The following is an 18,027-nucleotide window of genomic DNA, read 5'->3' as shown; positions in this document are numbered from 1 at the left end:
CTGTCATGACCTGAGCCTTTTTCAGAGGATGAGCTTGTGGATTCAGAAGCACCTAACCAACTGGAAGTGCTTCTACAGGAAGAATCCTTGGTGCCAGCATCCCTCTGAGAACTCCACCTCAAAACACCTCCAGCAACCACAGCCTTCTCTGCTCTTCAGAGAAATCAACTGCTAAAGCAGCCTGGGCTCCTTTAAATGAAGTTTCTTCTCAGCAACAGAGAAATAGCTGCAGCTCCTATTTAAGGCTCAATCTGAAGAGCCCTGCTGCTGAAGCAACATCTGAGCTCTGCTCTCATGAAATATTGAGGCTAAGCACTGCACAGAGCTATCCAGGCAACCCTTGCTTCACCTAACAACAGAACCATCGTCTCAACAAACCATCGACTGAGTCAGCTCTGACTGTGGAAATATATTCATTTTGGCAAGGAACCCAAATGAGTTAACAGCTGGAAATGGATTCCATGGCTCTTGGGTTCATTTCTGTCTTAACAGATATCTTAATATCACATAAGAGAGAAAGCTCCAATTACATATCTACAAGTTTGTTCTGATAGCAAATAGTTTTCACTATTTTGATTATATAAGAGAGAATCAGACAAATCCACTTCTGAAAAAAGAAAGCAGAAAGAGGATAGGCATTTGTTGACAATCTGAAAGTAAACGAACAGGCCTTTTACAGCCTTGAAACTGCTGCCCCATTTGCCAACAAGAGTTACAGTAAAAAGCAAGTTTTAAAAGTCATCTCAAAGTACAGCCAAAAAAAATTACAACACTGCTTTAAGTATGGAAGCCAAAAAAACTACAGTACAGCAAACAAGTTCAGAATGAGATCAGCATAGTTAGAGAAAGATTTTGTGGGTACATGCAAGCTAAAGAATGTGCAAGAAGGACAGAGATGGGGGGAAGAGGAGGAGGTTTTTCCAGATGACTAAAGTGTGCTCCAACCAAATATTATCCCTTGTAGAATAATCGCACATGTAAACAGCACATTATTCCATATGTATTCAATAAATGACTTGGAGTGAGAAGAGGGGGAGAAAACTGTATTACCAGCCCAAAACTATTTGTTTAAAAACAAAAGGTTGTTAAATGTACACTGCAGCATGAGCATTGGTAGCACAAATCTTCCAATCCAAATATTCTGTGAAGTAGGGAACTCTGACTATTCTAGTGGCTGCGGCAGTGGAGAAGAGAGATATAAGGCAATTAGCAGGGAAGCTTTGGGGAAAGATCTCCACCCACTACTTTAGGAAACCACTGGACAAGCAGTGATGGCAGCTGTGTGGAGACTGCAGATTAAATCTCCTCTGTGTAGCAGCATATCTCTAAACAGTTTATAAAAAACAGAGAGACATGTCCCCATATCTTCTACCATTTGGGCTTTTCAGTGCGTGCAGGTATGAGAAACCGAGCAAGTGCTATTTGGGGATGCCTTAAATCTCATGCAGGGGAGCCTACCATAGGAACCTGGAGAAGTACCCTGCTTAAAATCTCAGGGTAAGTTTTCTTCCCACTCTTTCATGGATTGAATTCCCTACATGAGCATCTAAGGAAGCAAAATAGCTTCCTTGCACTGCTTCTCTCATCACTTCCCCATGCTGAGAGCAACAGCATACAGGTAAACCACATTCTACACAGTAGCACTATCTAGGGAAGAATCACATTTTTCAGGAACAAGATATTGCTGTTTGAAAATACATTTCTTGAGCGAAGATATGTGCATGAAATCTCTTTGAAGACTATCCAAGTTAAGTTTTCTTTGCAGATTTTCTTTTGCACATAAGGTTTTTGTTCTGTTATAAATTTACACTGAATAACATCTGTAGTCAGTTCCTCTCTCCAGACTTAAAAACGGGAGCTATCAATGCCCCCCCAAAAAAGTTTCTTAAAAATTATAAGTTTGCTAAATTACTGAAAGAACACTGAAGGAAAAGTGCTTTATGAACAAACTATATTTAATAGAGTTTTGGCACTGGTTTAAACATTCCTTTGCAGGGTTTGCGCTGAAAGTTCTACAGCTGAAACATTTAAACTTTGCCCTGCTAGTGGCATGAGAACTAGAAAGAAAAGTTGAGGAGGAAGAGAAACTGTCCAGTCAATTCTTGTTAGCATGAGATGACTAAAATGAAAGGGGAAACTTTGTTTAAAAATGCACAAAACTCCCAAAGGTTCATGTTAATCTACTGTTTCTCAGACTGTCTTATAAGCTAGAAAACTTAACTTTCTTGTTAGTATGCGCCCTGTAGCCTAGCAGTTTTTATTTAGCTTGCTGCCTTATCAGCCACCTTCAAAATATAAAAAGGTCCCCTTAATTCCAACAAAAAGTTCTGAATTGTTTAAACAGCAATGTTCAGAGGGTATAGTCAAAGTCAGTAAAGTCTTTTTTTGTACAATGTTCAGCAGCTAACAGATAAACAACAACGAAAGATAATTCTTATTAAAACTTATGCATAGTTCATAATTGAGTCGGACACAAATATGCAATTGCTTCTCATAACCAAGCACTGAACTTTTCATATTTAATGAATAGGAACTGCAGATTCTGGAGAAAAAACCGTCATTTCCCTTTGTCGACATTCTTCATTTTTTTTGTCCCATAATGATCTCTCTTGGAAGAGTGAAGGAGATGTTGAACTGGAACAATGGTGAATATTTACATGCAAAGATGTGTTGTCCAAACAGTTCTCTTAAGTGCTTATAAAGTTTCTTACAAAACAATATCATTAGTGCATACAAGAAAACTGTTCAGATTTCCCAATAGCGAAACCCTTCAAACCCCAGAATGAGCCTGAGTTGAGAATGCAACCGGTCCTGCAAGGATTTCCATGCCTGTACACAAAGTGAGGGGCTCAACATACCAAATGTACTACATGAAGTATTACGATTTTATCTTATGTGGAACATTAAAATTAAGTGTGGTCAAAGCAGATGCGATAAAACAGTGATAAAACTGCTGTTAAACACCAATCTGTATCTTCAACTGAAGTCCCAAATTCATGTGGTTGGTTGGAAGCACTATTTAAATAATTGGTATTTACTTACAAACAAGTGGACTAGGATGTTTTCTTTACAAAACAGAAACCATTAAAATCAAAACTATACTTTATTTTACTGTCATGCTACACCCAATATAGCTAAAGGGGGCTACTGCAATAATGCATGATAAATTATGTACTCTTGCTGCAGCTGTTCTTAGGATGTGAGGTTGAAGATTTTTCAAGGCAGCAAAAATTGTGTAAATTACCTGTGAAGCATATGCAAGGATATTACAAGCTGAGGTTCACCAGTAGTCTGAGAACGGATGAGCTTGCTCTTCGTTTGGGCAGCAACTATGTTGCCGTCAGACAAGGAAAATCGATAAACAGGACTGAAAGCTAGTCCCTGCCTCAGCACTGTAAACAAGGAGAAACAAGAAAAAAGTGGTAAGAAATCCAGGCTGCAGGATAATCCGCATGAAAATGTGGACTCTGTTTTCATTGCCTTCTTTAGAAAGCTAGGGGGAAAAAATCTGCATTTTCTTTTGCAAAATCAGCAAGGCTGTGTTAAAGGAAAAGCTAATGTTTTGCAGATTAAGACCAAAGTGCAACTGAAGTAAAGTATTAACTGAAAGAGTGAGTTAGAGACAGTGCCAGCATTGCAAAAACAGTGCACTTACCTGCGAATTTTCTCTTCATGGAGAATAATCTAAAATAAGAATGATTTCCACCTGTTCCAACCAGAGGAGACAGTGACTCACAACTGAAATTAACTTGCCAGGGACAAAGCTAGTCGCAGCTAGCTTCCTGACATGTCTCCAGATAATTATTACAAAGCATTCCAACCCATTCTGCTTTAGACAAACTAGCAAAGTACACTGACTGGGATAAATTTGTTAACCAGGAGCATACCTTAGAACGATACAATATACGGACTAGCATCCCAAGGGATGGAAAATTCTCCCTGAACATATGCCAGCTTGAGCCATGACATGACAAGGAAGGGGAGAATAGTTTGTCTACAACTTAATCAGGCCTTCCTGCAATTAGCTGGAGATGGCAGAAAAATGAGCAGCGTGGCAGTGAGGTAACCTGGAGCAAAACCTGGGGCCAGCCTCCTACATCTGTCCCCCAAATGCTCTCAGTAGAAAACACAGCCTATTTAAGTAAAGGGAGGAATATCGACATAATATATATTATATAGTTTATAATATGTTCTGCAGCTCGGCAAACCTACTTTAATGGAAAATGTTCATTTCACATTCCAACATGAGGAAATCACAGAACATCATGGTTTCTAGAAACATCATTTACAATTGCTAAAATCTGGAACAAAAATGCTCAACCAATTGCCTAATTCTGACAAAAAGTCATTTATTACAATAGACAGGTAATCTACTTGAATGACGTCTTCCTTGCTTTCATTTTGGCAAGCTTATCAAGTAAACTGACAAAAGAGATTTGGTAGCAAGCTTACTTTGTGCTGAGAGCTTAGCAGTGCCCCTTTCTTGCCCTGTGGGAGATCACAGGTGATCCTCAACAAAATTGAGTTTACTAAGGTGGTGCTCACCTAATGCAACCAATATGCAGATGCATTCTTTGGGTAACGTGTATTTCTGGGGGGGAAATTCCAAGTCTTTGGCATAAATTTTGTGTGAAATGGAATAGGATTGGAATTCCAACTGAAAAAAAGGTAGGCCTAGTCTAGGGGTGAGCAAACTTTTTCAGCAGGGGGCCGGTCTACTGTCCCTCAGACCTTGTGGGGGGCCGGACTATATTGGGGGGGGGGGAGAGAGAAAAAAACAAATTCCTATGCCCCACAAATAACCCAGAGACGCATCTTAAATAAAAGCACATATTCTACTCATGTAAAAACTCGCTGATTCCCAGACTATCCATGGGCCGTATTTAGAAGGCGATTGGGCCAGATCCGGCCCCCAGGCCTTAGTTTGCCTACCCATGCCCTAGTCCCACAGACTCTGGCCCCATATGCTCTCCTGTAAATTTCTATCATCCAAGTCTTTTGAAGAAGAAATATTGCCTAGTGCCAAACCTTTTTACTTTCATGAGTCTATACATATAATTTTATTAAATAATTTTACTTAGTTCAACAAAAATGGGATTTTCCTTGCACATACCTCCCCTAAATCTGTCTTTCAGGATTTGAACACTGACACAAGACACTTTTAAGTTGCAAAGAAAATGTGCTTTTCCAGATCTGGAATTTCAATTTTGCAACATCTTTAAATGAAAACAATGAGTTACCAGCTGGTTTATTTTAATGTTTTCTTCACTGTGAAACCTGATAAACTAGTTTCAATTCTTGATTTTCCTGAACTGGCTGAAAACTCCTTCATACTTGTGTTTATGCCTATCCTATGAAATTATATTTATGCCTCTCCCTTAACCATCTCCACATTTTGAACACATAATGCTGAAAAACAAAAGTTAAGGTTTAAAATATTTATCTTTGACATCTCTGTGTCAATCACGTAGTAGATCAAGTAACATTCAGACTCTGACAATGCTAGACAAATTTTTCCCCTCTCCCAGTCTTGTAACACTGGTATGATAAGATTTTCCCCTGTTCCTGCCTCAAAGTTTTCTATCGTGCTACTACATTTTAAATTATTATTTTGGCACAGGAAAACAGGAAACACAAGTTAAACAGCCAGAAGAGTTTATGTAGAGTAGGAATGCAAAGAAAAACAAAGCCTGTTAACTGTGGCATACTGTAAAGTAAAATTTCACACTGAAGGTATGTCATTGTTTCAGTCTAACCTTTGGGCAGAACTCTCAGCGGCAGCAGTGCTTTTAGTTCAGAGCAGGAAATTCCAACACTCCCTTGTCAACAACTCTGATGTTAAAAACGCTGAAGTTAATCCATTTTTAAAACTGGGTGTGTGTATTCAAATCCACAGCTACAGATTTTGTTTAGATTTTTTTTTTTAAAAAAAAATGTCATGTGACAAATTGCTTCCAATTAAAGTTATAGCTTGCCAAATGAAGAAGGAGAGATACATACGCTCTGGGCAGTTTAAACCAATGCAGTAAAACAAAATAAAGCATTTTGATTTAGTTTTGTGCATCATGGAATTAGCAAGACATTTTGCATTGAATTTGGGGTGTACAGAAAAGCATGTTACCTGCCCTATGTATGAATGAAAGTAGGTTCTTGTTAAAACCAAGGGGGAAAATACTCAATGTGATTCTCAGGACTCTGCTTGACACTCTTCACTTAGACAATTTCAGAAGGCATATCAAAGTGTTTTCTGGCACTGACCCAGGGTTAGTGCATGCCATCTTCCCAACATACAAAGCTAGAGTCATAATGACTGTCCGAAAGCTTCATCTGTTGGTTCAACAGAATATGGGTATAAACCCGATGGGTTGACAGTTCACAGCACTGGAGCTCAAAGCAATTTGATGTCCACACCACATTAAGAGGTAGAGCGATACATCCTTCTAAAGTGATGACAAAGCTGCAACATGTATGCTAAATTAGCTTCTTAAGAGTATGCGGCCTACTGGAGCAGAAGAGGTTCTAATAAGATGGAAGAAAATAATTAAATGTTCCTCCAAACTTTAAGTCACAATCCAGCATATAGACAGGGCTTTCATCTTTTCTCCCCAGCAAGCAGCCCCTCATGGTGTGGCAAGTGGAGATTCTAAAGGTCTTTTGAATTTTTGCATTGCTGGTTGGCCAGCACAGGAAAGGGCAACTTCAGGAAAGAAGATGCTCAAGAGCATTCACCAGGCCATCTCATGTTTTCAGGCCTTAATGTTGAATTTAACCCTATTCTCCACAGAAGACACGTGAACTAACTAATGACTTAATTCTTGACACTTTCTTTTAGTGCAGCCTTTCAGAAATGAGTGGTGCTTTCAAGATGGATTTCTTGAGGACTGAAGATCCAGTCCTTACTACACTTTAAATCAGCATGGCACCATTTCTTTCTTTCTTTTCTATATAATTTGTGCCTTCTTTAGCACTTATCACATTTTACCCCAGATGATAATAGAAGTAGCACAATGAATGAACCAAACTGTTTTAAAAGACCACTATGGAAGCACAGAACATTAAAATAACCCATCAGAGGAGGGGAAAGACTTACGGGAGAGTTGGGGAACCAGCAAAATCTTTGTGGAAACTGCAGCTTGGGTGGGAAAAGACCAAATGTAAAAAGGCTTTGTTCAACCCTGACTGCTTTCTTTTTTGGGTGAGGGTGGCCATGACCAGTTTGTGCATTTCCACACTTGTTATGGCCCAGCCTATCACTGACATGCAGTCCTCAGAGAGTTGGACAAAAGGGAATGCAACCTTGAACTGAAAAAGGTTTCTCACCCCGCTTTACTAGAACCTTTAATTAGGATAAATTAATACATTTGCATTTTTCAAACATCTCCGGGGAAAGTGTCACATGCCATTTCATTAGTCACTGCGTGACACACAAAGTACTTTCTTATTAAATGTATTGCGCAAAACAGCTCTCTTGTCCAAATTGTGCCGTCGCCTAATCCAAGTAATTCCTCAGGAGTAAAAAGACATTGACGGGAAAGATACATCATTTGGTGGTTCAAAATTTACATAAGCTCTCTAGATTCATATTTGGGTCAGTCAGATTCCGTTTGATCACATTCCCTTCTTCCTCAGTTGTCTATTCTATTTAAAGTATTTTCATCTATTTAAAGTGTTTTCATCAATAACAGTGCTTAGATGTATTATGAAAAGAATCAAGCAGGCCAATCTACAGCTCATGGGGTTTTCAATATACCTAGGACAGACTTCTCCATCCACTGAAATATTGATTTTAATTGCTGATTTAGATTTTTATTTGTATTCCATCTAGAGTATAATTTATCATGGACAACTGAGATATAAATGTTCAGATAAAATATATATATAAAAAATGTAGACAGTTCTACCGACACATGAAGCAGTTTCTGATATTGCACCTAATGGGGAAGGCTTTGCACTTCTTAGCACTCCATGTCTGCATTGTATTGGAGCTGCTGTATGATTTCTGGATCATGACTTGCCAAAGGTTTGTGCTCTTTTTCTGTTGTAAACATTCTTGAAGAAACAATGGATCCTTACCCTCCTGATGATGTCTCTTGGCAAAAGACATATCTCCTTCATGCTGTGCATAGAATCTCTGGATGCACCTTCTCACCACATCTTCCCAGCCAGGTTTCATAGCTGCTCGCATGGTACTAGTGTCAAGTGAAGTTATCTTGCCTGAAGGTATATAAGGTTGTTATTAGAAACCTACACCTGTTTTTTGTTGTTTTAATAAAATAAGATTTGACTTGCACTTTCACGGTACCTTGCAGATCTTGACGAGTGCTAAATGTCTCTGATGAGGGCAGAAGTGGCCTTTCCTTCATTGGAACTCTTCTTGCCACACAAATCAAACAAGACTGAAGATCTTAAATGGGACAAAATTATTTTTAATTGGAGGAGAAGGTTTGCTAAATCTATGCTAGACCATATAATTTTTTTTTTAAACTTACACTAAAACAACAAAGATAAAAATATGACATGCAGAACTGATTATTTCCTTATTGTACCTGCATCCGACAGACCCCTTAAGAATACGTAAATGGATTTTCAATCTGCTCACTCTGCTTGCTACATTACATTCAAAATACAACAACGAAGACCTAAATGTATGTGGGAGACAAAACCTAAGTGCTAAAAAACTTACTCTAACCCTTTTTGTGACACCTCTTATCTCACACCACCCATTCCTTCTCCCGTACTCCACATCCATAAGGATGGCAATCCAAATCTCCTCTCAAGCTCATAGGGCATAGCAATAACCAAACTGGTTCCTTAGATCCAACATTCTATCACTTCGAAACATGATAGCATCACACGAGGATCCCAGAAATTCCTCCCCCCGCCGGACTTCTCCAAATAAGAAAAAGTGCCTCCCAAATCTTTTGTCCTTCCTCTCATGCCATCTTATTCATGCTTAGCGTCATATAAACAGCCTCACATTCAGACATCCCCAATTCAATCCCCAAAACTCCCAACCAAAAGATGAGTAATAACCACACCACAATAACTGCTGTCATACATTTGATAGCTAGTGCTCCTGCTCCCTTCTATTACTTCCATGAATTACAAACAGGAAATTTTAAAACACCTACAATGCCAAATGTATAGATGTCTAACAAGCAGCTCTCAAGCACTCCCTGAACAACCCCAAAGCATTAAAACCTAAGGGGTCCTTGCCTGGCAGCTGCCCAAGAGCCAAATGGATGTCTGAGTAGATCAGAGAAAAGCAGAAAATGGTCTACACACCAGTTAAAGCCACTCCAGTTCTTGGCTGATAGTGAAAGCAGTCTGACTTGGGTCACTCATACTCCAACCACAATAACATTAAAGTGTAGATTAGTTTCAGTGTGTTGGAAAGACCATTATAAAAAATAAGCAGCTGCATTTATTTTCTCTCTCACCTGGGTACTGCATACATCTGGAATGCGGCAGTTTAAATATTTCATTCAAAACACATGCCATGTGTGAAGACACTTTGGGAATATTTATAAACTTGAAACATTTCAAAGCTGCAGTACCTCAAAAGTACATCTCATATTTTAAGATAAGCCAAAAGAAAAGAATAAGCAATTTAGTAGACAGTAAAACCGTAATTTCGGGAAACTAAAAGAAGGGGAAGTGCAGTATTTCCAAAGGGGAAAAAAACCAGTGGGCCAGTTCTGCTTATGCTTTATTCACCGCAGCAAATCCCACCACAATTTCTCCCCTAATTTCTATGCACACCTATTTTGGAGGGAGTGCCAGTGAAAAGAGTAGGACCCTGTTTAAGGTCACACCAAAATGGTTTAGATGCATTAACTTCCAAAATATGCTTATGATATGCAAGAAGCAAACTATATGTATGCATATCTACACATAATGCTGCCAGTGTTTATGTAGTTCCAAAAAAAGAAGGCTCATCTACTGTACTTGTTAATTAGATACTTTGCAAAGGGTCAGAAAAAATACACATTTCCACCTAAACAATGAGTGCCTGTCACAGAGACAAAGACAACAATGTAAGTACCATTAATTTAGGTTAAAGATGCCTCAATCAGGGAGGGTTAAAGGAAAGACTGAACATAAAACAATCTCATAAAATATGTTCTGATTACCTTCACCTTCTTCTTTGATGGACTTTGGTTGAGAAACAGCAAAGCACTGCATAGTTTCATATTTCTGATGTGCTTCCTGGTTATCATGGCCTTCTTCTTCAGAATCAGTTAAAGGTTTTACCAACATTCGGCAGTTAAAGGTATGGCTGTTGCGTCTAGGAGCTTCACCAGACCAAGGTCCTCCATTCACTAAGAAAAATAAATATAATACAGAATGACTAGGTACTGGGCAAGATATTCTGTTTGACCATCATTAATATATTAAAGGTGATCTAGTTCTTGGGAAGAGGAGGGGTGAAAATCCTGTAAACAGTTTTAATAATAACCAACAAGGGGGATAAACTAACAAGGCTGATGACTTATTGAGCTCCTTCAAATGTTTTTGTTGCACAGCATACACTTCTTGACCTATGTACTTGCCACATAATAAACAAACACTCACTCCATACTTCAAAAGTGCCAGTGCATGTGTTTTCCACATGTCAAGATTATCTCACCGTAGGGAGAGAGAAAAACAGTTGAAGCAGCTTTCCGAAAGCAAGTGGGAGAAAGTGGAATGTCAGGATTTGTTATGTTAATAGCTGTAAAAAAAATAAAATTTTGGAGCTGGAAACCCCACAACCACCTTTGGACACAAAAATAAAAATACTTATTCCTACAGCCTTTCAACCTTCTATAATAAGAAAGTTGATTCTAGACATAATCTGCACCCACCTTCACTAAGATTTAAAAAAGGAAAAATAGCATGAGAAATCTTGACTACTGAGGTCATAGCAGGGATGGCTAACCTTTTTTAGGCCAACGGTTACAGTAACCCATGGTCAACCCTCTGAGGCTGTGTGGCAAAGGACGTTTTAGGAACTTGGGGCACACAAAACCTTTTGGCATTACAATGGGGTATCAGTGGGAGAATTATTATTTTTTTAAGTTCTTAATATGTAAAAAAAAATTGAGGAGCCCCACAAAAACATTTTGGCATCATGGAATCATAGCAGGGGACTCATAAAAACACTCATATTTTTGTCAAATTAAATAAAAATTATGAATGAGGGGCTAGAGTAGTCACAGAAAACCTCAGGTGGTGGGATTTGTGGCCTGTGAGCTAGTTGGCTTATAGCGAGATGAATGATGCAGCTGTCAGTTATTACATGAAGTGATGCATAAAGTCCAAGACAAAAGTAATAAATTACAATGTCATTTGAGAAGATGATTTAGAGGCCAGAATAGAAGAGGGGGAAACATCTCAGAACGGAATAGAGGTAATGTACACATTAGGATATTATGTTACATCAAACTTAAACACTAGCTTATGGCAAAGAGAAGGGAACCACTAAAATTTATAGGTTGATGGAGAACTGTACCTAAAGATTTTGGCAGCAGGTTTCTGACAAATTCATTGTGGTCCCCTACATGCAGGATGCTGTACACACTTGTGTTCATCAGCTCTTCTTGGTTGTACCTCAAGTACTGTGTCACATTCTCCGATACAAACACCACATTACCTTCCAGGTTCACTACGAAGAAGAACCCATCGAGGGCCTGAAAGGTTAGAAAACAACACATTTTAGTTCACTGTTGAGAATCTGCACCAAGATAAAAGCTAAGCTATTATCATCTTCCTTAACTCTGAATCATTGCAGAGAGGAAAATAGACTTCATTTGTTAACTATCCTGTTAAGCCTTCAAGTAGCATACTATCTTTAGTTTCTCTCTTGACTGGGGGTGGGGAGGTGAGAAAGTAGTTCAGCCTCATTAGAATATATCTGAAAATCAATATGAAGTTTTCATAGAAAAAATGCGGTTGTGTTGCTTAGCAACACCTGCTATACTGATGCAAGCATGACTGAGCGGAAATGCCTAGGAATAACTCAGAACTTTCCTTTTATTTAATATTATACAGTATAAAAGACAGCAAAAACATGGACTATGCCTGCTTTCTTTAGCTTTACTCTCTAATATAAAATGGTGGAGGAACAACATGCATTTACTCTTAGAAAGCAGATTGCTCCAACAATGCATCATAAAAGTGGCAATGAACGGTCAAAAAGGCTTTGTGCACAATCTTTGTTTGACAATCTTACGTGGAGTTGAAATGTGTTTTGTTTTCATTTAGCCAAATCTCGTCAGAATAGCTGTTCATTCTAAAGGTTAAAAAAACTTCATAACACTTCACCTCAAGCATCATTGGTCCAAGTGCATCCTTGTCAATGACGCTCTGACCTGTTGATGATACATCAGCTTTCTGCACTTCATCTTCATTGGCTGCCGCTGCCTTTTCTGCACATAAAAAGGAGGGTGGACGACACAGTCACACTATGAACTGAATAACATAGCAGAGCTGCTTAAGAAGATTATACTTGCCACTAATTATAGCAAAGAGGAATAGCAAGTCACAACTGTCAGACCTGTTCAAATGCAACAGTTCCAATTCTTTAACCATGGAAAAGGATATCAGAAATAAGCTGCAGGTTTGTGTTCTGTCCCTCAAGGACATCCCTTCCCACATACAAATCTTTCCAGAAGGCTTCATCATAGGTAAGGGTTATGGTGGCATGGATGTTAACCAAGCATAATTTCACAGATATTCACTCGTATCCAGGATTTAAAACCAGTTATTTGTGTTAGGTTTTTTGTTTGTTTGTTCTGAGACATGTAACAAGGACCAGGAAAAACTCAACATGCCTATTGGGTATGGAACTAAATTATAGGACCTTCACGTACAATGACTGCTGTGCGGAGCACATAAAGAAGAAATGCCATGGTATGCTTGCATCAGCACAACCAGATGCCTTCATCTGCCCCAGCGGCAACAAAACTGGTCTCTCCCATATCAGTCTCTACAGCCACAGCAGGCGCTGTAACTCTCCAATGGTTTGAATTCACCTTGAAGGTGGGCGCACTCTTGCATTACCTCCCAGGACAGATGTCAACCAACCAACATACAACTGCAGTTACTATCTTTGCACATCTTTCCTACAATAATAGTACTGAAAAAAATAGACTTTGCTCATGTTTAAAGCCAACATTCTTGCAAGCAAACATTGTCATTTATTTATGAATCGCCATGGAGCATAGTTCCTGAACCATTACATTTTAAATGAAATTCTGAAGAGAGATCTGAATTGTAGTCTATTGAATACATTAATACTTGTAATTTGCTAGATGAAAGACTGGTGTATCTTTCTTAAAATATTAGTTTTTTGGCCCAGCGTCTACCAGGCAGATTACTAGTTTACTGTTAAAAAACAAATAACTCATTAAAACAATGATAAAATACTCGATGAGCAGAAAAGAGAACCACTTTAAGAAATAGTCCAAAATTCAGAAGCAAGGCAGCAGAATGAAACTCCCCAGGGAGAATTTTCCACTGCTTTGTATCACCACCAAAAAGACAATATTCTACATTAGCCATTCACAGGAGCCTTGACAGTTGAAGAAACTGTAACTGAGAAGGAAAGGTTCATATGTGAGAAGGTGATTTGCCCAGGCAAGGAACAATAGAAACTCACCTATAGCTGCTCAGATCTTCTGAGACCAGAAAGGATTTCTGAAAGAGTGGTCTTACTGGCCCTAACAGCCATCCCCTCTCGGCCTGATTTTACCAGACCCAGGAGAAATGACGTCAAAAGAAGCAAATCCATCCCATGCAGAAATCTCATGGGAAGTTGGTTGGGATGCATAAATTCTATATTTGCTATTTTGATTTATGTGAACAGAACAAGATGAAGTGGTAAATACTAAAGCATCTTGTAATACTGAAATTCTAAAAGGCTGTTTTCATTGCTATTTTGATAAGACCTAAATAAAGGAGTTTAAAAACAAGTTCTTTCTATGAAAAGCAAACTACAGCTGCTTAAAATAGATGTGAGATCCCACACACCATTTTAAGAATAACTGACAAATCAAAGCTTATTAAGACTGTTTTACACTTCCTACATCTGTGGACAACCAGAAGTCCCACACTGATGATAATTACTGAATCACATATGTAGCTCAGCTCACACTTGTATAACAACTGTTGCTTAGGAAATGCAATGTTCATTATGAAACTATGCTATACCACACAATATACCTTTAGAATATTTCACTAAGTAGATTATGTTTGAATTATGAAAACCTACATCAAAGAGAGCAGAACAGCATATAGCACAATCCTTTGTTACTGCACCACAGAATACCTAGCCATTTCTATAGTGTGGACGGAACAAGAACATCAGTGAAGGTGGAAGAGAAAGATGTTCACTGTTTCTCCAGTATGCCACTAATTTAATCAGAAACTCAACTCAGGGGAGAACGAAGGCGTCATGACACCCGGGGCGGCAAACTGCTATGTACGGCACATGTGCGGCGTTGCTATGTACAGCGCATGTGCTGTACGTAGCGATGCTGCACATGTGCTGTACATAGCAGTTTGCCGCCCCGGGTGTCACGAGCAATGTACAGAGGGTGCTGGGATCCAGAGGATCCTCCGTTCGCGGCTGTAGCGGCGACGGAGGGATCCCACCGTTGTCCATACAGTGCTCAAGTGGTGCTGGCAGCAAACCGCTATGTACAGCGCATGTGCAGCGGTGTTACATACAGCGCATGCGTGAGACGCTGCACATGCGCTGTACATAGTGGTTTGCCACCGGCGCCAGAATCCTTGCCTTCTTGTTACCCGCCCAGACATAGCATCCGGGGTGCACCTACCACCCGCCCCTGCCCCGACACCACTGACTCAACTACAAAATCATCTTGCTACTTCGTAGGCTATTTTTAATGAATGCAAGACAGAGCAGAGAAATCATATTGGCCCTAGGAGTCCTTATAAGGGAGCTGTGCCTGGTTGAAGAAGTGAGAGGAGAGACTCCATCAGGCAAGGCCTCCTTCCACCTGCCTTGCCCCACTCTCTGCTTCTCAATGTGTATTGCATTGTTTTATGTACTGTGGCTTGCCATTGTTTTATTGATTATAGTTTAGATATTATTGTAACTGTTGAGTGGATTTCTGTTTAACTTTTATATGTTGATATTATTATTTTATACTATTCTAATGATTGCTGAATGTTACTTTTTTGATGGAGGTTGCCTATTTTAAAGTTATGTTTTATTATCACATTTTTGTATTGCATTAGATTGTCATAAGATGTACATTTTTTGTTTCTTCAGCTTGTAAACCGTCTTGAGTATTGTAAGATAGAAAGGTGGTATACAAATTAAAAATGATGATGATGATATGACTGGAAGACATCAGAGTTAAATAAAAAAAGCAGGCAGAAATCTATTTAGTTTTACTCCTGTTATTGTATATACCCAGTAACTCTGCTTTTAGCCTGGGTGGAAGGAAAAAGCAGCGGCAATTAGTGATATTGGCATCCTTGGCAAATCTGTTAAATCTATACCTAGTTTGCATGGGTAGCCTAAAGCAGTATTGGAACCGTAAAGCAAGGAAAAATAAGAGGCACAGATCATTTAAAATATGTAATGTTGGGGATTTTTGCAGAAACAGTTCCTGGAATTACTTGAAATTTACTTCAGACAGGCGTCAGTTTTGTAACATTACATATTCTTAAGTAGTCACAGTACCAGCTAAAAAAAACCAAAATGGCACCCGAAACAGCATAGTTTCAAATTTGCAAGCATTTTAACAAACCAGTGTTCTGGCAATAAAACAGGAGTTTGAGAAAGATAGCAAGCTATAAACATGCCATATGCTGGACCAGCGTAGTGAAGTGTTTAAAAGTTGCTCCTACCCTTTGTTAACTTTTGGGAAGGTTCTTTTAGTTTTATTATTCAAAGCCCGGACTCTGAAATCTGTGAAGCTCTCATGGACTGTAATCACATTTCACTATTTCAGTCAGCAGGAAACTGTCAGTTACTCTTGTAAGATTTCACCAGTTTTTCAAAAGAATATATAAAATTAACTAGCATTCCAATTTTAAGGCTCAGCAGGAAGGCTGTGCCATCCGTAGCCATGTTTGCCTTTTATTTAGAAAAGTAAGAGAGAAAATATCACGTTCGGGCTACATTTTACAACAGAGCAGAGGATACATTAGAGTAACAGGCACATTTACTGCTAAAAACCAAGATATTACAGGAAAACATTCATATCACCACAGAAAGGTTTTAGGAGGTAAAACAAGAGAGAATTATGCATCTGCACTGAACTAAAATTAGAAAAGCTGCCATATGGCTTTGTGAGCCAGCAGCACATTCTTATTCATTAGGAAGCATTCTGCCAACATAAAAACACAAGGCCCTTCCTGCACTCTCAAAATGTGTTTATCTTTTCAACATTAATGCGTGATATATCATCAGCTTGCTGAAATCTCCTGCAGTGCATATTTAAAGAGCACAGCTGCACTATTTCCCAGCTTGTTTACTCACTGAGATCAGCCCTAACAGTGAAGAGATTGCTTCATTCCCCTCCTAACACACAACCCCCTTGTCAGCAAATGAGAGCTTCTCACAATCTGTGGGGAGTGATAGCCATATTAACCAATCCCCTACTACCAATGACATCACATTTCCAGCCCTCCCCGCCTCCTTCTCTCCATTTGATGGCTGAGAACAGAAAGCAGACGTCTTACTTTTATCAGTAGGGATGCCGAATTGTGTGAAGTAGTACAGTACACAAACAGATTAATCTAAAATATTCTTAAAAGCTGAAAGTTTTTTTACCCTAAAACTATGACACTGTCCGTGTTTCAAATGCCACATTATATGCTTTGCAGAATGTGTCAGAAAAGTTGTTTTCTGCTGTTAAACTGCATGTGTCATATAAGATTATACAAAGGAAATGAAAGAATAATAGAATTTGTGGTTTTATAATTTGCTGGAAGCCGCCCAGATTGGCTGGGGTAGCTCAGTCAAATGTCCAGCATTATTATTATTATTATTATTATTATTATTATTATTATTATTAGTGTATAGTTCTTCTGGCAGGCATTTAAACTCAGTACAAATGATAGTGAGCATTATTTGAAACGTCTCATTCAATTACATAAAATTCATTGGTTTAAAACATTGTTTCACTCAGTGTTTTGTCAAGTCAGGGTTTCTATGATAGCTCAGTTGGTTAGAACATGCTACTGATAACACCAAGATTGCAGGTCAATCCCTATACGGGACAGCTGCACCTTCTTGCATAGCACGGGGTTGGACTAGATGATCCTTACAGTCCCTTCCAACTCTACAATTCTATGAAATGTTGAATTAAGCTGTGAATAAGAATGGGGTCCCTCGTTATCATCAACAATGGTTAGCATCAGTGAAGATATAATACCAAGTCATGGTTTAAGGTAAAAAGAGAAAGGAGGGAGCACACATTCTGTGGCTGGCTCTAAATTTGCAAACCATAGGTTGCAGGCAACCATTGTTAGAACTGTATGAAACCACTAATCCTCAGATCAGATCTCTAAATAGTTTTAGAAACTGAAGGCAGGAATACAAATGTTCCATAGCTAATTAAATATGATTTTTTTTTCTCAACATGAACCACGATATCATTAGACTATATATGCTGTTTAGTCACATTGTCCATCATGTGTAGTTTTAAAAATATTTCTTTCTTTAGCCTTCAGTCCCTACAAAGTGGAAGAAGTGTGTTTTATTATTAATTTGCCTAAGGCTACATTTTGGTGTGCAAAGTACAAGGGGAATTTTTTTTGAGTATGTGACCATGAAGTATCTCACATTTTTAAAATCTCAACTGATGGCCATTTGTCACTCAAGTATGCATGTGAAATGGATCCCAACTCAATGATAAATCACATGTTTTGCAAGCAGAAGGTCTCATGGTACAACACATTTATTTCTTGTTTCTCCAGGAATTAAAAAAACACACCCTGAAATGAATGCAATCAAGTTGGGACTGGTTTCTACTACGCCATTTCTCTATAATAGGATGTGACATT

At 38.7% G+C, this 18,027-nt stretch overlaps 1 protein-coding gene across 25 annotated transcripts in view; it reads right to left on the bottom strand.

The window, feature by feature from the left end:
- Nucleotides 1–18,027, bottom strand: part of NCOA2 (nuclear receptor coactivator 2) — a 126,987-nt gene that overhangs the window by 25,271 nt on the left and 83,689 nt on the right. For all 25 annotated transcript variants that reach the window (XM_083747537.1, XM_083747546.1, XM_083747555.1 and 22 more), the window contains 6 exons: nt 12,307–12,410; nt 11,495–11,672; nt 10,134–10,322; nt 8,303–8,404; nt 8,074–8,214; nt 3,245–3,392 (listed from right to left, as the gene is read on the bottom strand). In XM_083747537.1, coding sequence (XP_083603663.1) covers nt 3,245–3,392; nt 8,074–8,214; nt 8,303–8,404; nt 10,134–10,322; nt 11,495–11,672; nt 12,307–12,410 — 862 coding nt within the window. The remainder of the gene's footprint in view (nt 1–3,244; nt 3,393–8,073; nt 8,215–8,302; nt 8,405–10,133; nt 10,323–11,494; nt 11,673–12,306; nt 12,411–18,027) is intronic.

Source organism: Podarcis gaigeae, assembly GCF_964106915.1.
Source record: "Podarcis gaigeae genome assembly, chromosome: 7".
In the NCBI taxonomy this organism is placed as follows: Eukaryota; Metazoa; Chordata; class Lepidosauria; order Squamata; family Lacertidae; genus Podarcis; species Podarcis gaigeae.
Note: the sequence above shows the minus strand (reverse complement) of the source record. Positions and strands in the feature narration are given on the sequence as shown.